Below are 16,643 nucleotides of genomic sequence, written 5' to 3'. Positions count from 1 at the left end.
AAACACATCTATATTACTAAGGTCTAGCAAGCTAATAGGACACATTAGACACCTCTGGTCTTTGGATTGTGAATCCTTGTCACATGGAAAAACAGATGATCCCAGGATAGATGTCATTAGGGATGTGTCCACTGGAGCATTATAAAACGCTCTAGCACCCCTCCACCATACCTTAAAGACTTTTTGTTTTACAAAGTATTTACTCACATTTTGTAAAGTTTACTGTTAACAGCTCAAAGGTGAAAAGTAACAGCATTCATCACAAAAAGAAGGCAGATATACAGTAGACATATGCCGGTTTTCGGTAATTCGATATATCGCGGTATTGCATAGCCACGGTATTGTTATTGTGGCATTTTTAAAATACCGAGTTTCTCTGTCAAGTCTGCCTGACTTGTGAATTGATACATTTCAGTGAGCTGGATGACTCATTCACTCACACAGCTAACCCCTTTCAGTATTAAGTCTCCTAACTATAAACAAAAATGATTACATTTGTATCTTTTCCTTCCCTCTGCCAGGGAGAAAGGAAGTTTAACCTCTTAAAGACTGGATCTTTTTCTGACACTTGTTGCTTACAAGTTAAAATCAGTTTTTTTTTTGCTAGAAAAGTACTTAGAACCCCCAAACATTTTATATATTTTTTTAGCAGAGACCCTACAGAATAAAATGGCGATTGTTGTAATATTTTATGTCACACTGTATTTGCGCAGCAGTCTTTCAAACGCAATGATTAGACTTTAATGAATAAAAAAAAAAAAAAAAAACGTAACAGTAAAGTTATCCCAATTTTTTTTTTTTGTTACACAGAGAATCGTGAGAGAATCGTGATCTTTATTCCAAGCTAAAAAATCGTGATTCTCATTTTGGCCAGAATCGTGCAGCTCTAATAAATATATATATATATATATATATATATATATATATATACACACACACACACACACACGCATAGCAGCCCACATTACATTATTATATAGACATCAAGCAGTGTCTGGCCTACCTGGTGATAACTGGTCCTGGCGCTCTGATCCGATGGCCTGGTCTTTAAAGGGGCAAATCCTTGCGATCCAGAAGTGGTTAAACCTGCAGGAGGACCGGTGTTTTTATCTATTAATGACTTTACTATTGCTTTAGGCCTGGTTCACATGTATGCGGGTTGGTGGTTCACATGTATGCGGGTTGGCGGTTCACATGTATGCGGGTTGACGGCCCACATTTGCACAGGCATAGCAGCCCATTGATTTGAACGGGCTGCTATGTCCTCATTTTCCGCAGAAAAAAGGTGCATGCAGCATTTTTTTAAAATTCAGTGGCCTTGAAATCCATCCTGCTTTTGCACCATGCGACTAACCTGCAGTTCCTGCTCTGGCAAGCTTTCTGCATTTTTTGTATACGTGGGCACGGCATTTAAAAATAAACAGTTTGCGTGTGCAGCAACGGCAGGTAAGTCGCATGGCGCAAAAGAAGGATGGATTTCATGGCCACTGCATTTTTTTAAATTCTGCATGCACCTTTTTTCAGCTGAAAACGCAGGCATAGCAGCTCAAGCCCATTCACATCAATGGGCTGCTATGCCTGTGCAAATGTGGGCCCCCAACCCGCATACATGTGAACCAGGCCTAAAGCAATAGTAAAGTCATTAATAGATAAAAACACCGGTCCTCCTGCAGGTTTAACCAATTAATGACTTTACTATTGCTTTAGGCCTGGTTCACATGTATGCGGGTTGGGGGCCCACATTTGCACAGGCATAGCAGCCCATTGATGTGAATGGGCTTGTGCTGCTATGCCTGCGTTTTCAGCTGAAAAAAGGTGCATGCAGAATTTAAAAAAATGCAGTGGCCATGAAATCCATCCTTCTTTTGCACCATGCGACTTACCTGCCGTTGCTGCACTCGCAAACTGTTTTTAAATGCCGTGCCCACGTATACAAAAAATGCAGAAAGCTTGCCAGAGCAGGAACTGCAGGTTAGTCGCATGGTGCAAAAGCAGGATGGATTTCAAGGCCACTGAATTTTAAAAAAATGCTGCATGCACCTTTTTTCTGCGGAAAATGAGGGCATAGCAGCCCGTTCAAATCAATGGGCTGCTATGCCTGTGCAAATGTGGGCCGCCAACCCGCATACATGTGAACCGCCAACCCGCATACATGTGAACCACCAACCCGCATACATGTGAACCAGGCCTAAAGCAATAGTAAAGTCATTTATAAACAACACCTCCTTCAGGTTTAACCACTTCTTGACCACAAGGATTTGCCCTCTTAATGACCAGGCCATCGGATCGGAGCCGAGCGCCAGGACCAGTTATCACCAGTTAGGCCAGACACTGCTTGATAACCTATTTTAGGCCTGGTTCACAGAGTCTGTACTGACTGACTATATAATAATGTGCATAAGTGAACCAAAGCCCCTAAATTCAGCAATGAAATTGAAGTGAGGTGGAAATTTAATAATTTAAATTTAATAATAGAATACCGTGATAATACCGTATATACCGTGGCAAAACCTTAATCAATTAATCGCAGCATGAAAATCTGATACCGTCACAAGCCTAATATACAGATCTATTACAAGTGAGGGTTAACTGAATAAAGGAACACATAGCAAATGTCCAAAGTCCGACTAGAGTTGTACCAGTAGATAGATGCTCCCAATACTCACAACGAGAAGGGGGTCATGGTAAATAAGATCTGTTCCTCTTTAGTAAAGATAAACAAACATAAATGGGGATAGGGGAAGGGGAGAAAAAAAATGGGGGGGTGGGGCGGAAGAAGAGAAGGGGCGACCTTTATAGCTCTGGAGATTGCGTAAGAGCAAAGAAGAAGTAAGTAGAGTAGAAGAGGTAGGGCAGGGAGAGGGTGGGGAGGCAGGGCACGGTCTAAGTTCAGACCATCATTTTAAGATATCCAAGGGTCCCATACTCATAGGAACTTCCCTGCAGACTTTTTGACTGGGTAAGGGTTCACTCAGCAACATCCTTCTAGAAGGTCAAGAAAAAAAGCTGTTGCATTAGCAGCTCTGAGCTCGTTTGACATTGAAGCTACCAAAGAATACTGAGACATATTCTTCTGACCTGGCAAAATTTACTTAAGTATTTTTTTCATTTATGAAAAGCCTCTTATTTTACTGTTGCAATATTTCTTGCTCCACTTTTCTGTCTCTGAAAATTGAAAAATGGCAGCAATTGTCTCGACTAAAATGCTAAACACTTTACATCAGGAAATACGCAAGCCATTTCTTGCCTATTCTCCACTATATGCACAATCCATGTTTTTGCCATATAGCTCCTATACTTTGCTTCATTTTTAAGTTTTATCAAATCTAACTTTAAGAAACCCTGTGGTCAGGGTGCCAAGAACTGAATTAACCACTTCAATACAGGGCACTTTCACCCCCTTCCTGCCCAGACCAATTTTCAGCTTTTAGCGTTGTTGCATTTTAAATGACAATTACGTGGTCATGCAACACTGTACCGAAACCAAATTTATGTCATTTTTTTCCCACAAATAGAGCTTTTTTTTGGTGGTATTTGATCACCGCAAGGTTTTTTCTTTTTTGCTAAACAAATAAAAAAAAGACCAAAAAGTTTGAGAAAAAAAAAAGTGTTTTGTTTATGTTATACAATTTTGTAAATAGAAAAGTTTTTTCCTGCACTGATGAGCACTGATGAGGCTGCACTGACAGGCACTGATGAGGAGGCACTGATGGGGTAGCACTAATATGTGGCACTGATAGGCAGCACTGATGGGCACTGATATGTGGCACTGATAGGTAGCACTGATATGCAGCATTGGTGGGCACTGATAGGCGGCACTGCTGGGCACTGAGAGGCGGCATTGATGGGCACTGATAGGTGAAAATGGTGGAAAATAATGGGCACTGGTGGGCGGCACTAAAGGATGGCAATGATAGGCACTGGTGGACAGCACTGATGGGGAGGGCACTGGCAGGCAGCACTGATGGGAGGGCACTGGCTGGCTCCCTGAACCCTAATTGCCATCTCTGGTGGCCATGGTGGGCATCCCTGGGGTCATGGGTGAGCACCCCTGGGGTCATGGGTGGGCATCCCTGGTGGTTCTAGTGGCAGTGTTCCACAGATGTTCGCATATAATCGCACATGGAGCAATTACCTCCCATTAGTGACAAATGAGTGGCCCAGGACACAAACTGTCTGCGTACAGGGCCAGGGCAGGGTATGGCACTGCATGGCAATGTGAATGAGGACTGATTAAAATGAAATTAAAAATTATTTTTTTAGTCTTGTATAAAAAATGATGTACATAATATGTAAAGATATATGAAAAGCATCACATATTCCCTTTAGCATTAAATACATTTATAGAATTCTCTGATCCATATATACAGAATTCTTCTATCATTTACATTCTTCTGAATACATTTTTGTTTGTGTATTTTTGCATCTTTGATTTAATGTTACCCCTTCTTTACCTGTGCAGTTCTTGAATCTGTCACCTCTTTGTAAAGACTTATATCCAAGTAGTAGCCAGATTCATTTGTCAGAAACAATCGAATTGGAATCTGCTTCCCTGTTGGTGTTAAACGGATGTTTATTTTCAGTTCAGCTTGCAGGACACGCAACTTCCATAGACGACTCCCATAGCGCATTACCATGCTCCGGACCGACTCCTCAATCTGTTGGCAGAAGGTTATTGTTATCCTTATTATATTCATTAAAATGGCCAACTTTTGTTTTGAAATTAGGGGAACAGAAACAAGGACACACAATGTAGGGGGAACAGAAGCAGAGGCACACTGTGCCTTTTGTTTCCAGTTCCTCAGTGGCAAAATACCAGCAGGATGCAGTGCAATACACTACCTGCAAACTAGGAAAAAGATGCATTCTTTTCAACTTGAGGTATGTATCCTGAACCTCTATCAGCTGTAGTTGATTCCTTAATGGGGAAAACAGGAATTAGCCAATAGAGCTGCAGGATGCCCGTGCCAAATTGATACCCTCATGCCCTCCACACTTTCCTGTACATACTGTCATATCCTTTGCATTATTTTCCTACATATATCATAATATCTCCATGCTCCTCTTCTATACATACAGCCTACCATCATACCCTCCACACTTCTCACAAGTACATACTGCCCGTAGTCATACCCTCCACATTCCCCACCCTTACATACTGTCCACTATCATACACACTATCTGCATTCTTCTTCACATATTACCCACTATAATACCCTTCTCACCCTTCTACTACACATAGTGCCTGCTGCCACAACCTCAGTACTCCTCCCTGATGCATCTTACCCACTAAAACAGTTCCCCCAACATAGTTTCTAATATCTCCCACCTTGTGCATTCTCTAACGGGCACATTTTTGATAACTGTATTTAAAAAAATAAAGTACGCATTACATACACTTCAGTTGTTGTGCCAACATATAGACCACAACCCTACACTACAGTAACTAAATACCATTTTAGAAGATAAAAAATGACATTGTAATTTAACATTTACATATAATTGTAAAATTGCTAAATAATGCCCAAAAGAGAGACATTACAGAGTGTTTTGGTAGATTTCAAGGAGTGATGGGACAAGAGTTCAGTGTACGGGGACAGATTGTGTATGGGAGAGAGTAGACAGCAGGAGTAGATCACAAACTATAATCACTGGGAGCAGAGTGGCTGGGATAAGAGGTGGCAAAACCAGCAAGAGCACAAAAGTAATCAAGCAGGAATTTCCTATGAGAGAAGGACATGTACTGCAAACTATACTGTAAGAAAATGCACACACTCAAACTAAAGTGGAAGGGACACATACAAAAAAGAGCCTTTGGTATACCTTTGAAGGATCCATGATAACAGTAGGAACAAAATTTAAGAAGATGTGGTTGCAGTCAGTGCGTACATTAGTGTTATTAAAAGCAACTTCCAGTTCATCCATTGCTTCCAGCAAGAGGCGCTCACCTTCATTCTGAAGGTACTCAAAAGAGGCTTCCTGTGAAGTACAAAAGGATATATACAAATTCACTCTATGTACAGTGAAACTGCCCTAACACAATGTCATTTTTACATCCTATATGAACTTAGCTGTATAGGGAAGCATAAATGAGTAATGAAAGAATCACCCATTCAAAAAAAAAAACTCAATAAAAGGAACATTTTCTTTCCATGTAAATATTACAAATTTTGGAAGTTGAATATAGTTTGGTGGTTGAGAGGTGTCAATGATGACATAAAAGGACATCCAATTTTTAATTATATAAACTGCAAGATTGTTAAGAAAGTTGACTCAAGATAGCCCTTACCTTTGTAACTAGGTCAGAATGTCTGATGATCGCACGGACAAAGAACCTGTAATCTGTGACTTCGGTTCCCTCTTCGACCTTTGCAGCTCCCAAATACAGATGCATTTTGTGGTTAGCACAAGGTATGGCTGTTAAATCAAAATTCCTCATACGATTAAGCTCCAGCTGGAAGGCAAGTGCTGGTTCCAAATGCCTGTAGATTCTGTCTTCTTCAAACTTGGAAAACACAATTTATTATCATACTTTATAAAGCACCAACATTTTACAATAAATGCACAATAAATTGTGCACATAAACAAAATACAGGAGGAAGAAGAGTTAAAAGCGTGTCAAAAAATACCGTATTTATCGGCGTATAACACGCACCGGCGTATAACACGCACCTTCATTTTAAGAAGGCAGGGCTGTCCCAAGGCCAGGAGAGGCGGGGTGGCCAGCCTGACACCACTCCTCCGGACTGCCGATCCCCCCCCCCCACATTGCTAAAAAAAAAAAAAAAAAAAAACGTATAACACGCACCCATTGTTTGCACTATTTTTTCAGGGGAAAAAAGTGAGTGTTATATACGCCGATAAATATGGTAAATTGCAATACTGTAAGAAGAAAAGTAGGCAGAAAAATTAAGAAAAGAGATGACAAAGGCTGGAGATGATTAAGGCGATTATTTTGTCTAAAATGACTTGGGTAAAGTGGAAGAAAGACTGATAGATCATTTTGAAAAGTTGGCATATAAGGGTCTGTCTAAACCAGGCATGTCCAACCTGCGGCCCGAGGGCCGCAGGCAATGCGGCCCACTGCCCCCTGAAAATTTTTTTTTTGCTGGGGAGGAAGGAAGTTGGGTCAGGGGCACAGCCACAGCAGCTTCCAACTATTGGTAGGCAGAGGCTGCCTTGAAGGGGAGGGGGGAGGCGAGCATATTCAGTGTTTCTGACTCCTATCACCATTACCACTTCAAATCACTGAAGTGGTCATGGTGGTTAGAGTGTTCCTTTATTATCTCTCAGAAGACATAAACCTCATTTTCATTTGATCATCCTCTAGTTGTGTTAAATTAGTGCGGGAAGGGCACGGCGGCGCAGGAAGGGCGCGGCGGCGCGGGAAGGGCGCATCGGCATTTTATTACATACCTTAACTATAGTATATATTTTATATGCGGCCCGAGAAAATTTCTCTACACTCAATGTGGCCCAGAGAAGCCAAAAGGTTGGACACCCATGGTCTAAACATTTTAATGGTAAGATAATGTACAGGTGAGATCAATCCTATTTTAAAAAGATGAGTGGAAAATTAATACAAAAGGGACAATGGAATAGAATCTCTCTTTAAATTATACTTTATGTAGTGTTTAAAAAAAAAAAAAAAAACCTTACCTTGCTTCTCGCACGGAAAGTGAAAAATTTGGGGAATTCCCTCTGAAAGAAAAAAAAAGTATTCATATATAGATTTTACAATAATAAAGGCTGTCATTAAATACTGTACATTGAGGTTCCCCAAAACCAAATATTTTAAAATGGGTTCATTATTATCTAAAACTAGACTTTTGCTGGATACAGTTATACATAGTGTGACAGGAAGTCAGGTAAATCTGTGGATGTAGTCACAGACAGGAGATATATTTCCACCTGGTTTAGAAAATTCACCAATTACTATAGGATGTCGGCTGAAAAGGTAGCCAGGACAGCTTAAGGAAGTTGAAGAACTTTCAGCTGTTCAGAATGAGGAAATGAAGGCCTCTATAATTTGTCCAAAGGAAGTCTAAGGATTGCTGCCTCCTGACGCTGTGTGAAGCTAGGGAGAGGAGGACAGTCAGATGTGTGCCTCCCGACGCCGTGTGGGCATGGGAGAAGGACTGCTGCCTCCTGACGCTGTGTGGGCATGGGGAGAGGAGGACAGTCAGATGTGTGCCCCCTGAAAGCTGTGTGAGCATGGGGAAGACCTCCTGAAGCGATGTGCGCTGAGGAGGGTAACAAGTGTGAAGACTATTCGAGGTGAGGTCTTGGGTCGTTTCTATGTGAAAAGAAACCAATGGACATTTCCTGTGTGAAGGGGAAATTAATTAAGACTGAAGACTACTCAAGGTGAGGTCTTGGACTATTTCTATGTGGAAAGAAATAAATGCACCGTTTGCTATGTGAAGAGACAAGCAAAGGAATGGTTGCTATGTGAAGAGACAAAAAAAAGGAATGTGTTCTACGTGAAGCAAAGGGACATGTTCAATGTGAAGAGGAAAAGGGACATGTTCAATGGATATTTGTTGTGTGAAGAAATAAATGGTCTATTGAGTGTCTGCTGTAGGATCAGCAAAGTTTGCCCAACAGTAGGTTGGAGACAGACTCCGTAGGTAGGTTCCTGTATGTGAGAAGGTAGCCGCCCACAGTGGCAAGGATTTATTTTGTGTTTTATTTTTATTTTGCTGTTTTTGAGGCTTGCACTTGTGTGAAGTAAATTGCAATAATAAACCAAACTGTTGTTTGCAACCACTTCTCGGCTATCTCCCTGTGTAACGAACCCCCCCCAAAGGGGTCACCCATACCCGCCACCGAGCGAATCTCCCACAATAGTAACATGTAATATTTACACCTTCCTAAGCAAAAGGAAGGTTACCTTTTGTTGATGCAAAAGGAAACTGAATGTATATGCTAAAATCCACAATGCTCCCTTCCTCATCAAAAATCCTATAACATATCATAACTTACCCAACATAAAGACACCTTACACTTCTTGATGCAGCAGCCCAGCCAGAGCCAGTTATTGTTTACAGCTTGCACTATTCCAGCTGAGTTCTGATGTTCTAAACATGTGGCTGTCCTAATGGTAAAGAATACTGGCTGTCCAGGCTGGAAATACCAAGCTTAACATAGAGAAAGACAAATTTTTTAAAGGCCAGGACTGGCAGAGCTGGGTCATAGAACTGACGACTGTAAACAGGCTACTGCAGTAATAAGAATAGAAAATCTGTATTGGAGGTCTTATATTCTGCACGCAAATTTGGTTAAGAAGATACCTGTTAAAGCTAAAGTGTAATCTTCTTAAATTTTGCCTTCCCTGGTTCCTCCTTTCCCCCCTCATCAAATTGCTAATAAAATTATTTAATAAAACTGGTTTTCATTTACACATACCTTATTTTAGACCCAGTGACACCCAGGACCCGAATTGTTGCTAAGGGAATGATCAGACCATGAAGCCTCCATTCCATTTAACCAGTTGCCAACCACCCACCACAGATATACTGCGGCAGGGTGGCTCGACTGCGCAAAATCATGTATATCTACGTGATTTAGTGCACGCTGTCTCGGCAGCGCGCACGTGCCGCTGGAGCCGCGCTCCCGCTGTGATCACACACAGCAGGAGGCGGGCCGCGGGAGGAGCGGCGGCAATTGCCACCAGCCTCCCACAATTGTAAGAGAAACTGACAGAAGACCCGCCTGCTTATGTAAACAAATCTGGCGAGTCTACTGTCACACAGGCAGAGAGAGATCAGGAGTTTCAGCTAAGCTGAAATCCCGATCTCTCTGTGCCTGTCACAGAGCCCACCCCCCCCCCCCACAGTCAGTAAGCATTGTTAGGCATACATTAACCCCTTTGAGCACCCCCAGCGTTAACCCCTTCCCTGCCAGTCTCATTTATACAGTAACAGTGCATATTTTTTAGCACTGATCACTGTATTAATATCACTGATCCCCAAAAAGTGAAAAAAATGTCAGTTAGGGGTCCGATCTGTCCGCAATGTCGCAGTCCCTCTAAAAATAGATGATCGCCGCCATTACTAATATAAACAAAAAAAAAAGAATAAAAAGTCCAAAAATCTTTTCGGTAGTTTGTAAACACTATAACTTTTGCGCAAACCAATTAAAATACACTTTGTGGGATCTTTTTTACCAAAAATATGTAGCAGAATACAAATTGGCCTAAACTGATAAAAAATAAATTTTGATTGATACATTTTTTTTTTTTATTGGGAATGTTTTATAGCAGAAAGTAAAAAATAGTGTTTTTTTTTTTTCAAAATTGTCCCTTTTTTTTGTTTATAGCGCAAAATCTAAAAACCACAGAGATGATCAAATATCACCAAAGGAAAGCTCTATTTGTGGGGAAAAAAGGAAATCAATTGTATTTGGGTACAGCGTCGCACGACTGCGCAATTTTTCATTAAAGTAACGCAGTGCCGAATCAAAAAAAAAAATGGCCTGGTCATTAAGGGGGTAAAACCTTCCGGAGTTAACCACTGGTGGAGTGGTTAAACACTAATCAGTTTAGAACAAAAAGCAGTCTAATGTATAGGCAGAACAGTACACAAATACATACTTTAACCAATGACCCAGAGATGATCATTTGCAAATATTTTCATACCATATAATCATAGCTTACTGTACCAAAATCAGTTGTACTGTACAGCAAATTGCCTGCTAATATGACAAATTCATTCAATCAACTGGACTATTAGGAACCACAACAGTGGAAAAAAAGAAACCCATAATGACTTCCTTTTGCCTACAGCTGTAAATATGTATGTCTGAGTTTAAGCACAATACTTTAATAGAAACATACATGGCAGACTTCTAAATAAAACACCAAAACAAAGTCAACAATAAAAAGGTCTATGTAACCAAAGCTATATTTTAAAAAGTATATTTCCCTTACACTTTCAAAGGTAAAAGTAAAGTAAAATGAGGCATTTTGAAGAGCATGGTGTTAATAAATTTTTTTAAAGTGTAACTGAAGGCAAAACTGTTTTTTTTTTCTCTTGATTTTAGATCGAATAAGGGAGGAGTATCAGGCCTCGTTCACACTGGGGCGACGCTACTTGCCGGGGCGACCTCATAGGTCCGTGCCGGGCGACCTCGGAGCGGCCGGCACGGACTTCATAACATTGAAGTCTATGCAGGTCGCTCCGCGTCGCCCCAAAGAAGCTCCGGACCCTTTTTCTAAGTCGGAGCAACTTGTGTCGCTCCTATTAGAACGGGTCCGCAGCTTCTCTATGGAAGGCGACCTACGGCGACCTGTCAGGCGACCAGGTTGCCTGACAGGTTGCCCCAGTGTGAACGGGAACTAATCCCTGTCAGTTTGTTTGTTTGATTTTTTTGTCATCTGTGTTCCATTAGGTATATTTCCTTTCATTTTCTGCCCCATAGCCAAAACAGGAAGAAAAAGGAAATCCCTCCTAAGTGAGGTAATGTCAATGTGTCACCCGGGTCACCTGGACTTTCCAATTGGAAGATTTTCCCTCCATTAGTGTGTTCTGATGTCGAACCAAAATTTTGTATTTTCTTTTACTTTTGATGACAACTGTTGACAACTGTTGACAGGGCAAATAGAGAAAATGAATTTCCCTAATGGGGGCACAAGCTGCAAAAAATTCTATCCAAAACAAAAGAAACAAAATTTGCCTTTAGTTCCACTTTAAAATACATAGCACATATAAAAGAGATCAGCCTGATGTAAATAACCTTCTCAATATGTGTTAATGTTTAAAAATTCTTACTTTGAGGTTTAGTTTGTAATCATACTGTGACAGAGATACGCAGGCACCACTTCCTGCATTGTATATATATATATATACACACATACACGGTGCATCCGGAAAGTATTCACAGTGCTTCACTTTTTCCACATTTTATGTTACAGCCTTATTCCAAAATGGATTAAATTAATTATTTTCCTCACAATTCTACAAACAATACTCCATAATAACAACATAAAATATATATATATTTTTTTTAATCTTTGCAAATTTATTAAAAGTAAAAAAATGGAAAAAAAAAACCCATGTACATAAGTATTCACAGCCTTTGTTCAATACTTTGTTTAAGCACCTTTGGCACCAATTACAGGCTCAAAGTCTTTTTGATTTTGATGCTACAAGCTTGGCACACTCATTATTGGGCAGTTTCTCCCATTTTTCTTTGCAGGACCTCTCAAGCTTTATCAGGTTGGATGGGGAGCATCAGTGCACAGCCATTTTCCGATCTCTCCAGAGATGTTCAATTTGGTTCAAGTCTGGGCTCTGGCTGGGCCACTCAAGGACATTCACAGAATTGTTCTGTGGCCACTCCTTTGTTATCTTGGCTGTGTTCTTAGGGTCATTGTCCTGTTGAAAGATGAAGCTTTACCCCGTCTGAGGTCCAGAGCGCTCTGGAGCAGGTTTTCATCAAGGATGTCTCTGTACATTGCTGCATTCATCTTTCACTCAATCCTGACTATTATCCCAGTTCTTCCCACTAAAAAACACCCCCACAGCATGATGCTGCCACCACCATGCAGCATGTAAACTCCCCCTCTGCTGTCTATTGCACCTTAGAGGGAGGAGTTTACATGCAGCTCAACAGCACATTTTTGCCACCCCCAAACTGCAAGCCTAAATAAGGACTAAGGCCTCATTCATGCAAGGCATACTACAACAAGGCTGTGTTTAGCTGAACAGCGATGCACAAGTGTTCCGTGCATATCCATGCAGGCAGTCCGTCTATGTCAACTAGGATATAAGGGCTGCAGGGGAATGCACATGTATTCAGTGCATTCCTGTGTAGGCTGTCCCATTCATGTCAATTGGGACACAGCGGATGTATGGACACTATCACTGCTCTCAACATGATATCCGTGTGGGTGCATGTACCTGAACTCACACTGTCTGCATTTGGGGCCATGTACCTACACCCGAACAGATGTCAGATTTGTCCTTACAGCCGCTGCATCCCAACTGATATGAATGGGACTACCTGTGCTCTGTGCATACCTGTGCGGGATAAACACGGCTCTCCACATGGGCGTACACTTCAATACAACCCATGTAAACAATGACTTAGCAGGAATTTTGTAAGTCACGTTGTATTTTGTATGCTAATAAGGATTTGTGTTTTTTGAGTTAAAACAGCAATTTGATAAACATTTGCGTTGCGCAACTATTGTGCCCCTACAGTAGCACACTGTTATTCTACTGGTCATGTGCTTTCAGAAAATATATGGTTTGTGGAGGGGGGGGGGAGGGGTCTTTTACAAACTCTGAAAGCTGTAAGTGAAAAATGAAAGTCTATAGATTTTTATGGAAATATGCATATTTATAGTTTGCGTACATTCGATTTTTACCATTTTGCAAAAAGGCGCAAATTAAAATTTACAAATGTTTATTTATTAACTCAATACAGGTTAAACTTTTTTGTTTAGTAGGAATTGAGCAGGAATTTTTTAGCATTTGATGTGTTTGTAACTGCTTGTAATGATATTAGTGTATTTTTAGCGAAAATATTGTTTGATAAACATTTGCGCAAATATCATGGGGCCTTAAAAATCAGTAGCACCTTCTTTTTATTCTAATGGTCATGTGCTTTCAGGAAATATATGGTTTGGGGGGGTCTTTTATAATCTTTGAAAGATGATGTTTTTTCTTACAGTTTTGTGTACATTAGATCTTAACTATTTCTTAAAAGGGCACAGTTTTAAATTTACAAATATTTATTTATTAATTCAATACAGGTTAAACTCTCATGTTTAGTAGGAATTTTGTAAAATTTGCTGTGTTTGTATCTGCTCATAATGATTTTTGTGTATTTTTAGCAAAAATATTGTTTTGAGAAACATTTGCGCAAATATCATTAGGCCCTAAAAATCAGTAGCACTTTTTTTTTTTTACTGGTCAGGTGCTTTCAGAAAATATATGGTTTGGGAGTCTTTTACAAACACTGAAAATTTTCAAAAATAGTCTGGCCACCTGAGTTTAAACCTGGAGAACAGGGTCTGGCAGTTGAAGGGTTACAATTTCATGTTTACTTCTTAGAACACCAAACAGGAGAACAGTTGTGACTTGCTGAGTCGTAGGGAACTTTTAAAAAAAAAAAAAATTCTGTCAGCTAGGGATCCTCCCATAAAACAAAAGACTGCCAAGGAATGCTTTGCACCTGATGCAACAAAAACATTTAAATGAAGAAAAACTGTAAAATCTGTAAAGGCTTTATCAAAAAACTGTTACAAAAACACCATTAGCGGCTTTTGTGGGCATGCTACAGTCCATTTTCCACATGACCATTTTTGATTTACTCACACATGGATGTATTAATGAAAGAGGGAATAAATGTTTCATGATTTCAGCACAGTTGTGTAGTTTTTGCGATTTTCTCTTATCATTACAAGGAGAATTTAAATGTGTGGGTATTATGCTACACTAAATTTGTCAAGTTCAGTCTGGCAAATCCTATTATCTCATATGAAAGTTTTCTATTAATTTCCAAAGTCTTGTCCGTTTTGCACATATTATCAACAAGTAACTTATGATTGTTGTAATTAACTCCTTGTTACTGCTAGAAAATCGCCTTGCTTCGAACAAACTGCACTGCTCTTACCACTTACCAACATTTAAAATTCCTGATCAAAAGCGGAGGTATCACATGATTGATAAGTGAACTATTTAACCCCTTACTCCTAGAGGTAAATGTAATGTAAAATGTAAATGCCCATGCACAGTTTTGCAACTTCAAGCAATTCTTACATAAATTATTATGCCTTTTTTTTTTTCCAGCAGTGTTAATTTCGTCGACTAAAACCGACTAAAACGTTTTCGTCGACTAACACAATTCAGATGACTAAAATACGACTAAAACTAAAATGGCATTTTAGTCTTAAGACTAAAATACGACTAAAACTAAAATGGCATTTTAGTCAAAAGACTATAACTAAAACTAAATCGAAATTTGCTGCCAAAAATTAACACTGGTGCATGCTCAAAGATTTTTCACTCCAGGACCAGCAGTAGTATATATGAGTTTTAGTCGACTAAAATGTAGGGCGTTTTAGTCGACTAAAATATACTGGAGTTTTAGTCGACTAAATACGACTAAAACTAAAACACTTGCAGAAGACTAAAATAGGACTAAAACTAAAATGCCATTTTAGTCCTAAGACTAAGACTAAAACTAAATTGAAATTTGCTGCCAAAATTAACACTGTTTTCCAGACAAACTGGGATTTTTTTTTGGTGATAAATGGTAACAGATATTTCCTGATATTGTTATTATCCAAAGAAAACTGACCCGAAATAGTAAAAAAAAAAAAAAGTTTTTTTATGTTTGGCTGTATATTTCTTGTTATTATCATAATTTACCACCAAAGAATGAGCTACAATAAATTCTCCTGCTCCTTGCGATTGCTGTGATATCACATATGCGTATGTTGTTTGTACCTGTAGTACAGCCCAGAAACAATGATGCGTATTTTGCATTTTTTTTATTCATCCTACCTGAAAACACACTGACACGAACTGACACTGATACAAATGCAAAACATTTTTTTTCTTTTTAATTCTACCCAAAATATGCTTATCGTGACATTTGACCCCAACCTACGACCCTAACCCAGAAAACCTTGATCTGGTTATTGGTTTTTCTTAATTTTTTCTTTATCTTCTCTTCATTTTTAATTTTTATTTTTTTAGTTTGGTTTGTTTACATTGCCTCTCGTGCAAGAAAAGGAAGATACAATGTCTTCAGGTAAATCCAGGGACTGGCTCACAGTGAATGATCACTGTGATAGCCAATCAAAGGCTATTCACAGTGATCAGGTGACCCCGAACACGGGAGTCCTGGGTCCTGATCTTTGATGAGAGCCCGGTCTCGGTTTTGAGAGTGTGCTATGTGGCGAACTCCCAGCACAAAGTGAGATACGCATATACAGTATGCGGCCCCACGTAAAAAAGCCCACTTCCATGAGGCCGCATATATGTGTGTGGTCAGCGGGAAGGGGTTAAAATGTAATATTAAATGTCTAGACCACACTGGCACAACACTACTACACATTTATATCTCACACATACCCTGTACGCATATAAAGCAAATAATTCTCTTTCATCTTATGACCTTCGTATACATTACTTTCTAGTTACCCCTAACACTGAACACCATAACATGTTATGTAATGAAAATACTATATGAATGTTCACAGTGATACCTCCATTTACTTTAAAGTTTTTTTTTTGTAACTTCTTAAAGGACTTTGTTTTATGTATGTTAATTACAGTCAACATAATTATTTCCCAGCATGTTTAGGTGGTAAAGCCTTGCTCGAGCTAACTTCCATTTTCTCATCTCATTAGGTTTTTAACATGATTATTAGTATAATAATCAGCTATGATGATTTGTGTTGCATGTTTTCACATTCTCTAATATGCAGGGTGTCTTGATTGGCTAATTTAGGCAAATTATTTTGATTGTCTTGACGATGGTTGGCTTATTTGATCGCAGCAGGGGTATAATTTGCATTCATGGGAAGCAAAGTTGTTGTGTTTTTTTCATGTGGAAAAGCAATGAGATGTTTTTGATTGTGATATCTGGCCTTCATAGCGGTGTAATTTCTAGAAAATAACTTCATT

General features: G+C 39.6%; 1 protein-coding gene across 2 annotated transcripts in view; it reads right to left on the bottom strand.

Annotated features, from left to right (window-relative positions):
- ACACA (acetyl-CoA carboxylase alpha) overlaps positions 1 to 16,643 on the bottom strand; it is a 525,165-nt gene that overhangs the window by 215,633 nt on the left and 292,889 nt on the right. For both annotated transcript variants that reach the window (XM_082245775.1, XM_082245774.1), the window contains exons 35-38: positions 7,660 to 7,701; positions 6,290 to 6,505; positions 5,824 to 5,979; positions 4,455 to 4,658 (exon numbers count right to left, since the gene is read on the bottom strand). In XM_082245775.1, the coding sequence (XP_082101901.1) occupies positions 4,455 to 4,658; positions 5,824 to 5,979; positions 6,290 to 6,505; positions 7,660 to 7,701 (618 nt within the window). The remainder of the gene's footprint in view (positions 1 to 4,454; positions 4,659 to 5,823; positions 5,980 to 6,289; positions 6,506 to 7,659; positions 7,702 to 16,643) is intronic.

The sequence above is a fragment of the Pelophylax lessonae genome (assembly GCF_965119305.1).
Source record: "Pelophylax lessonae genome assembly, chromosome: 2".
Lineage (NCBI taxonomy): Eukaryota > Metazoa > Chordata > Amphibia > Anura > Ranidae > Pelophylax > Pelophylax lessonae.
Note: the sequence above shows the minus strand (reverse complement) of the source record. Positions and strands in the feature narration are given on the sequence as shown.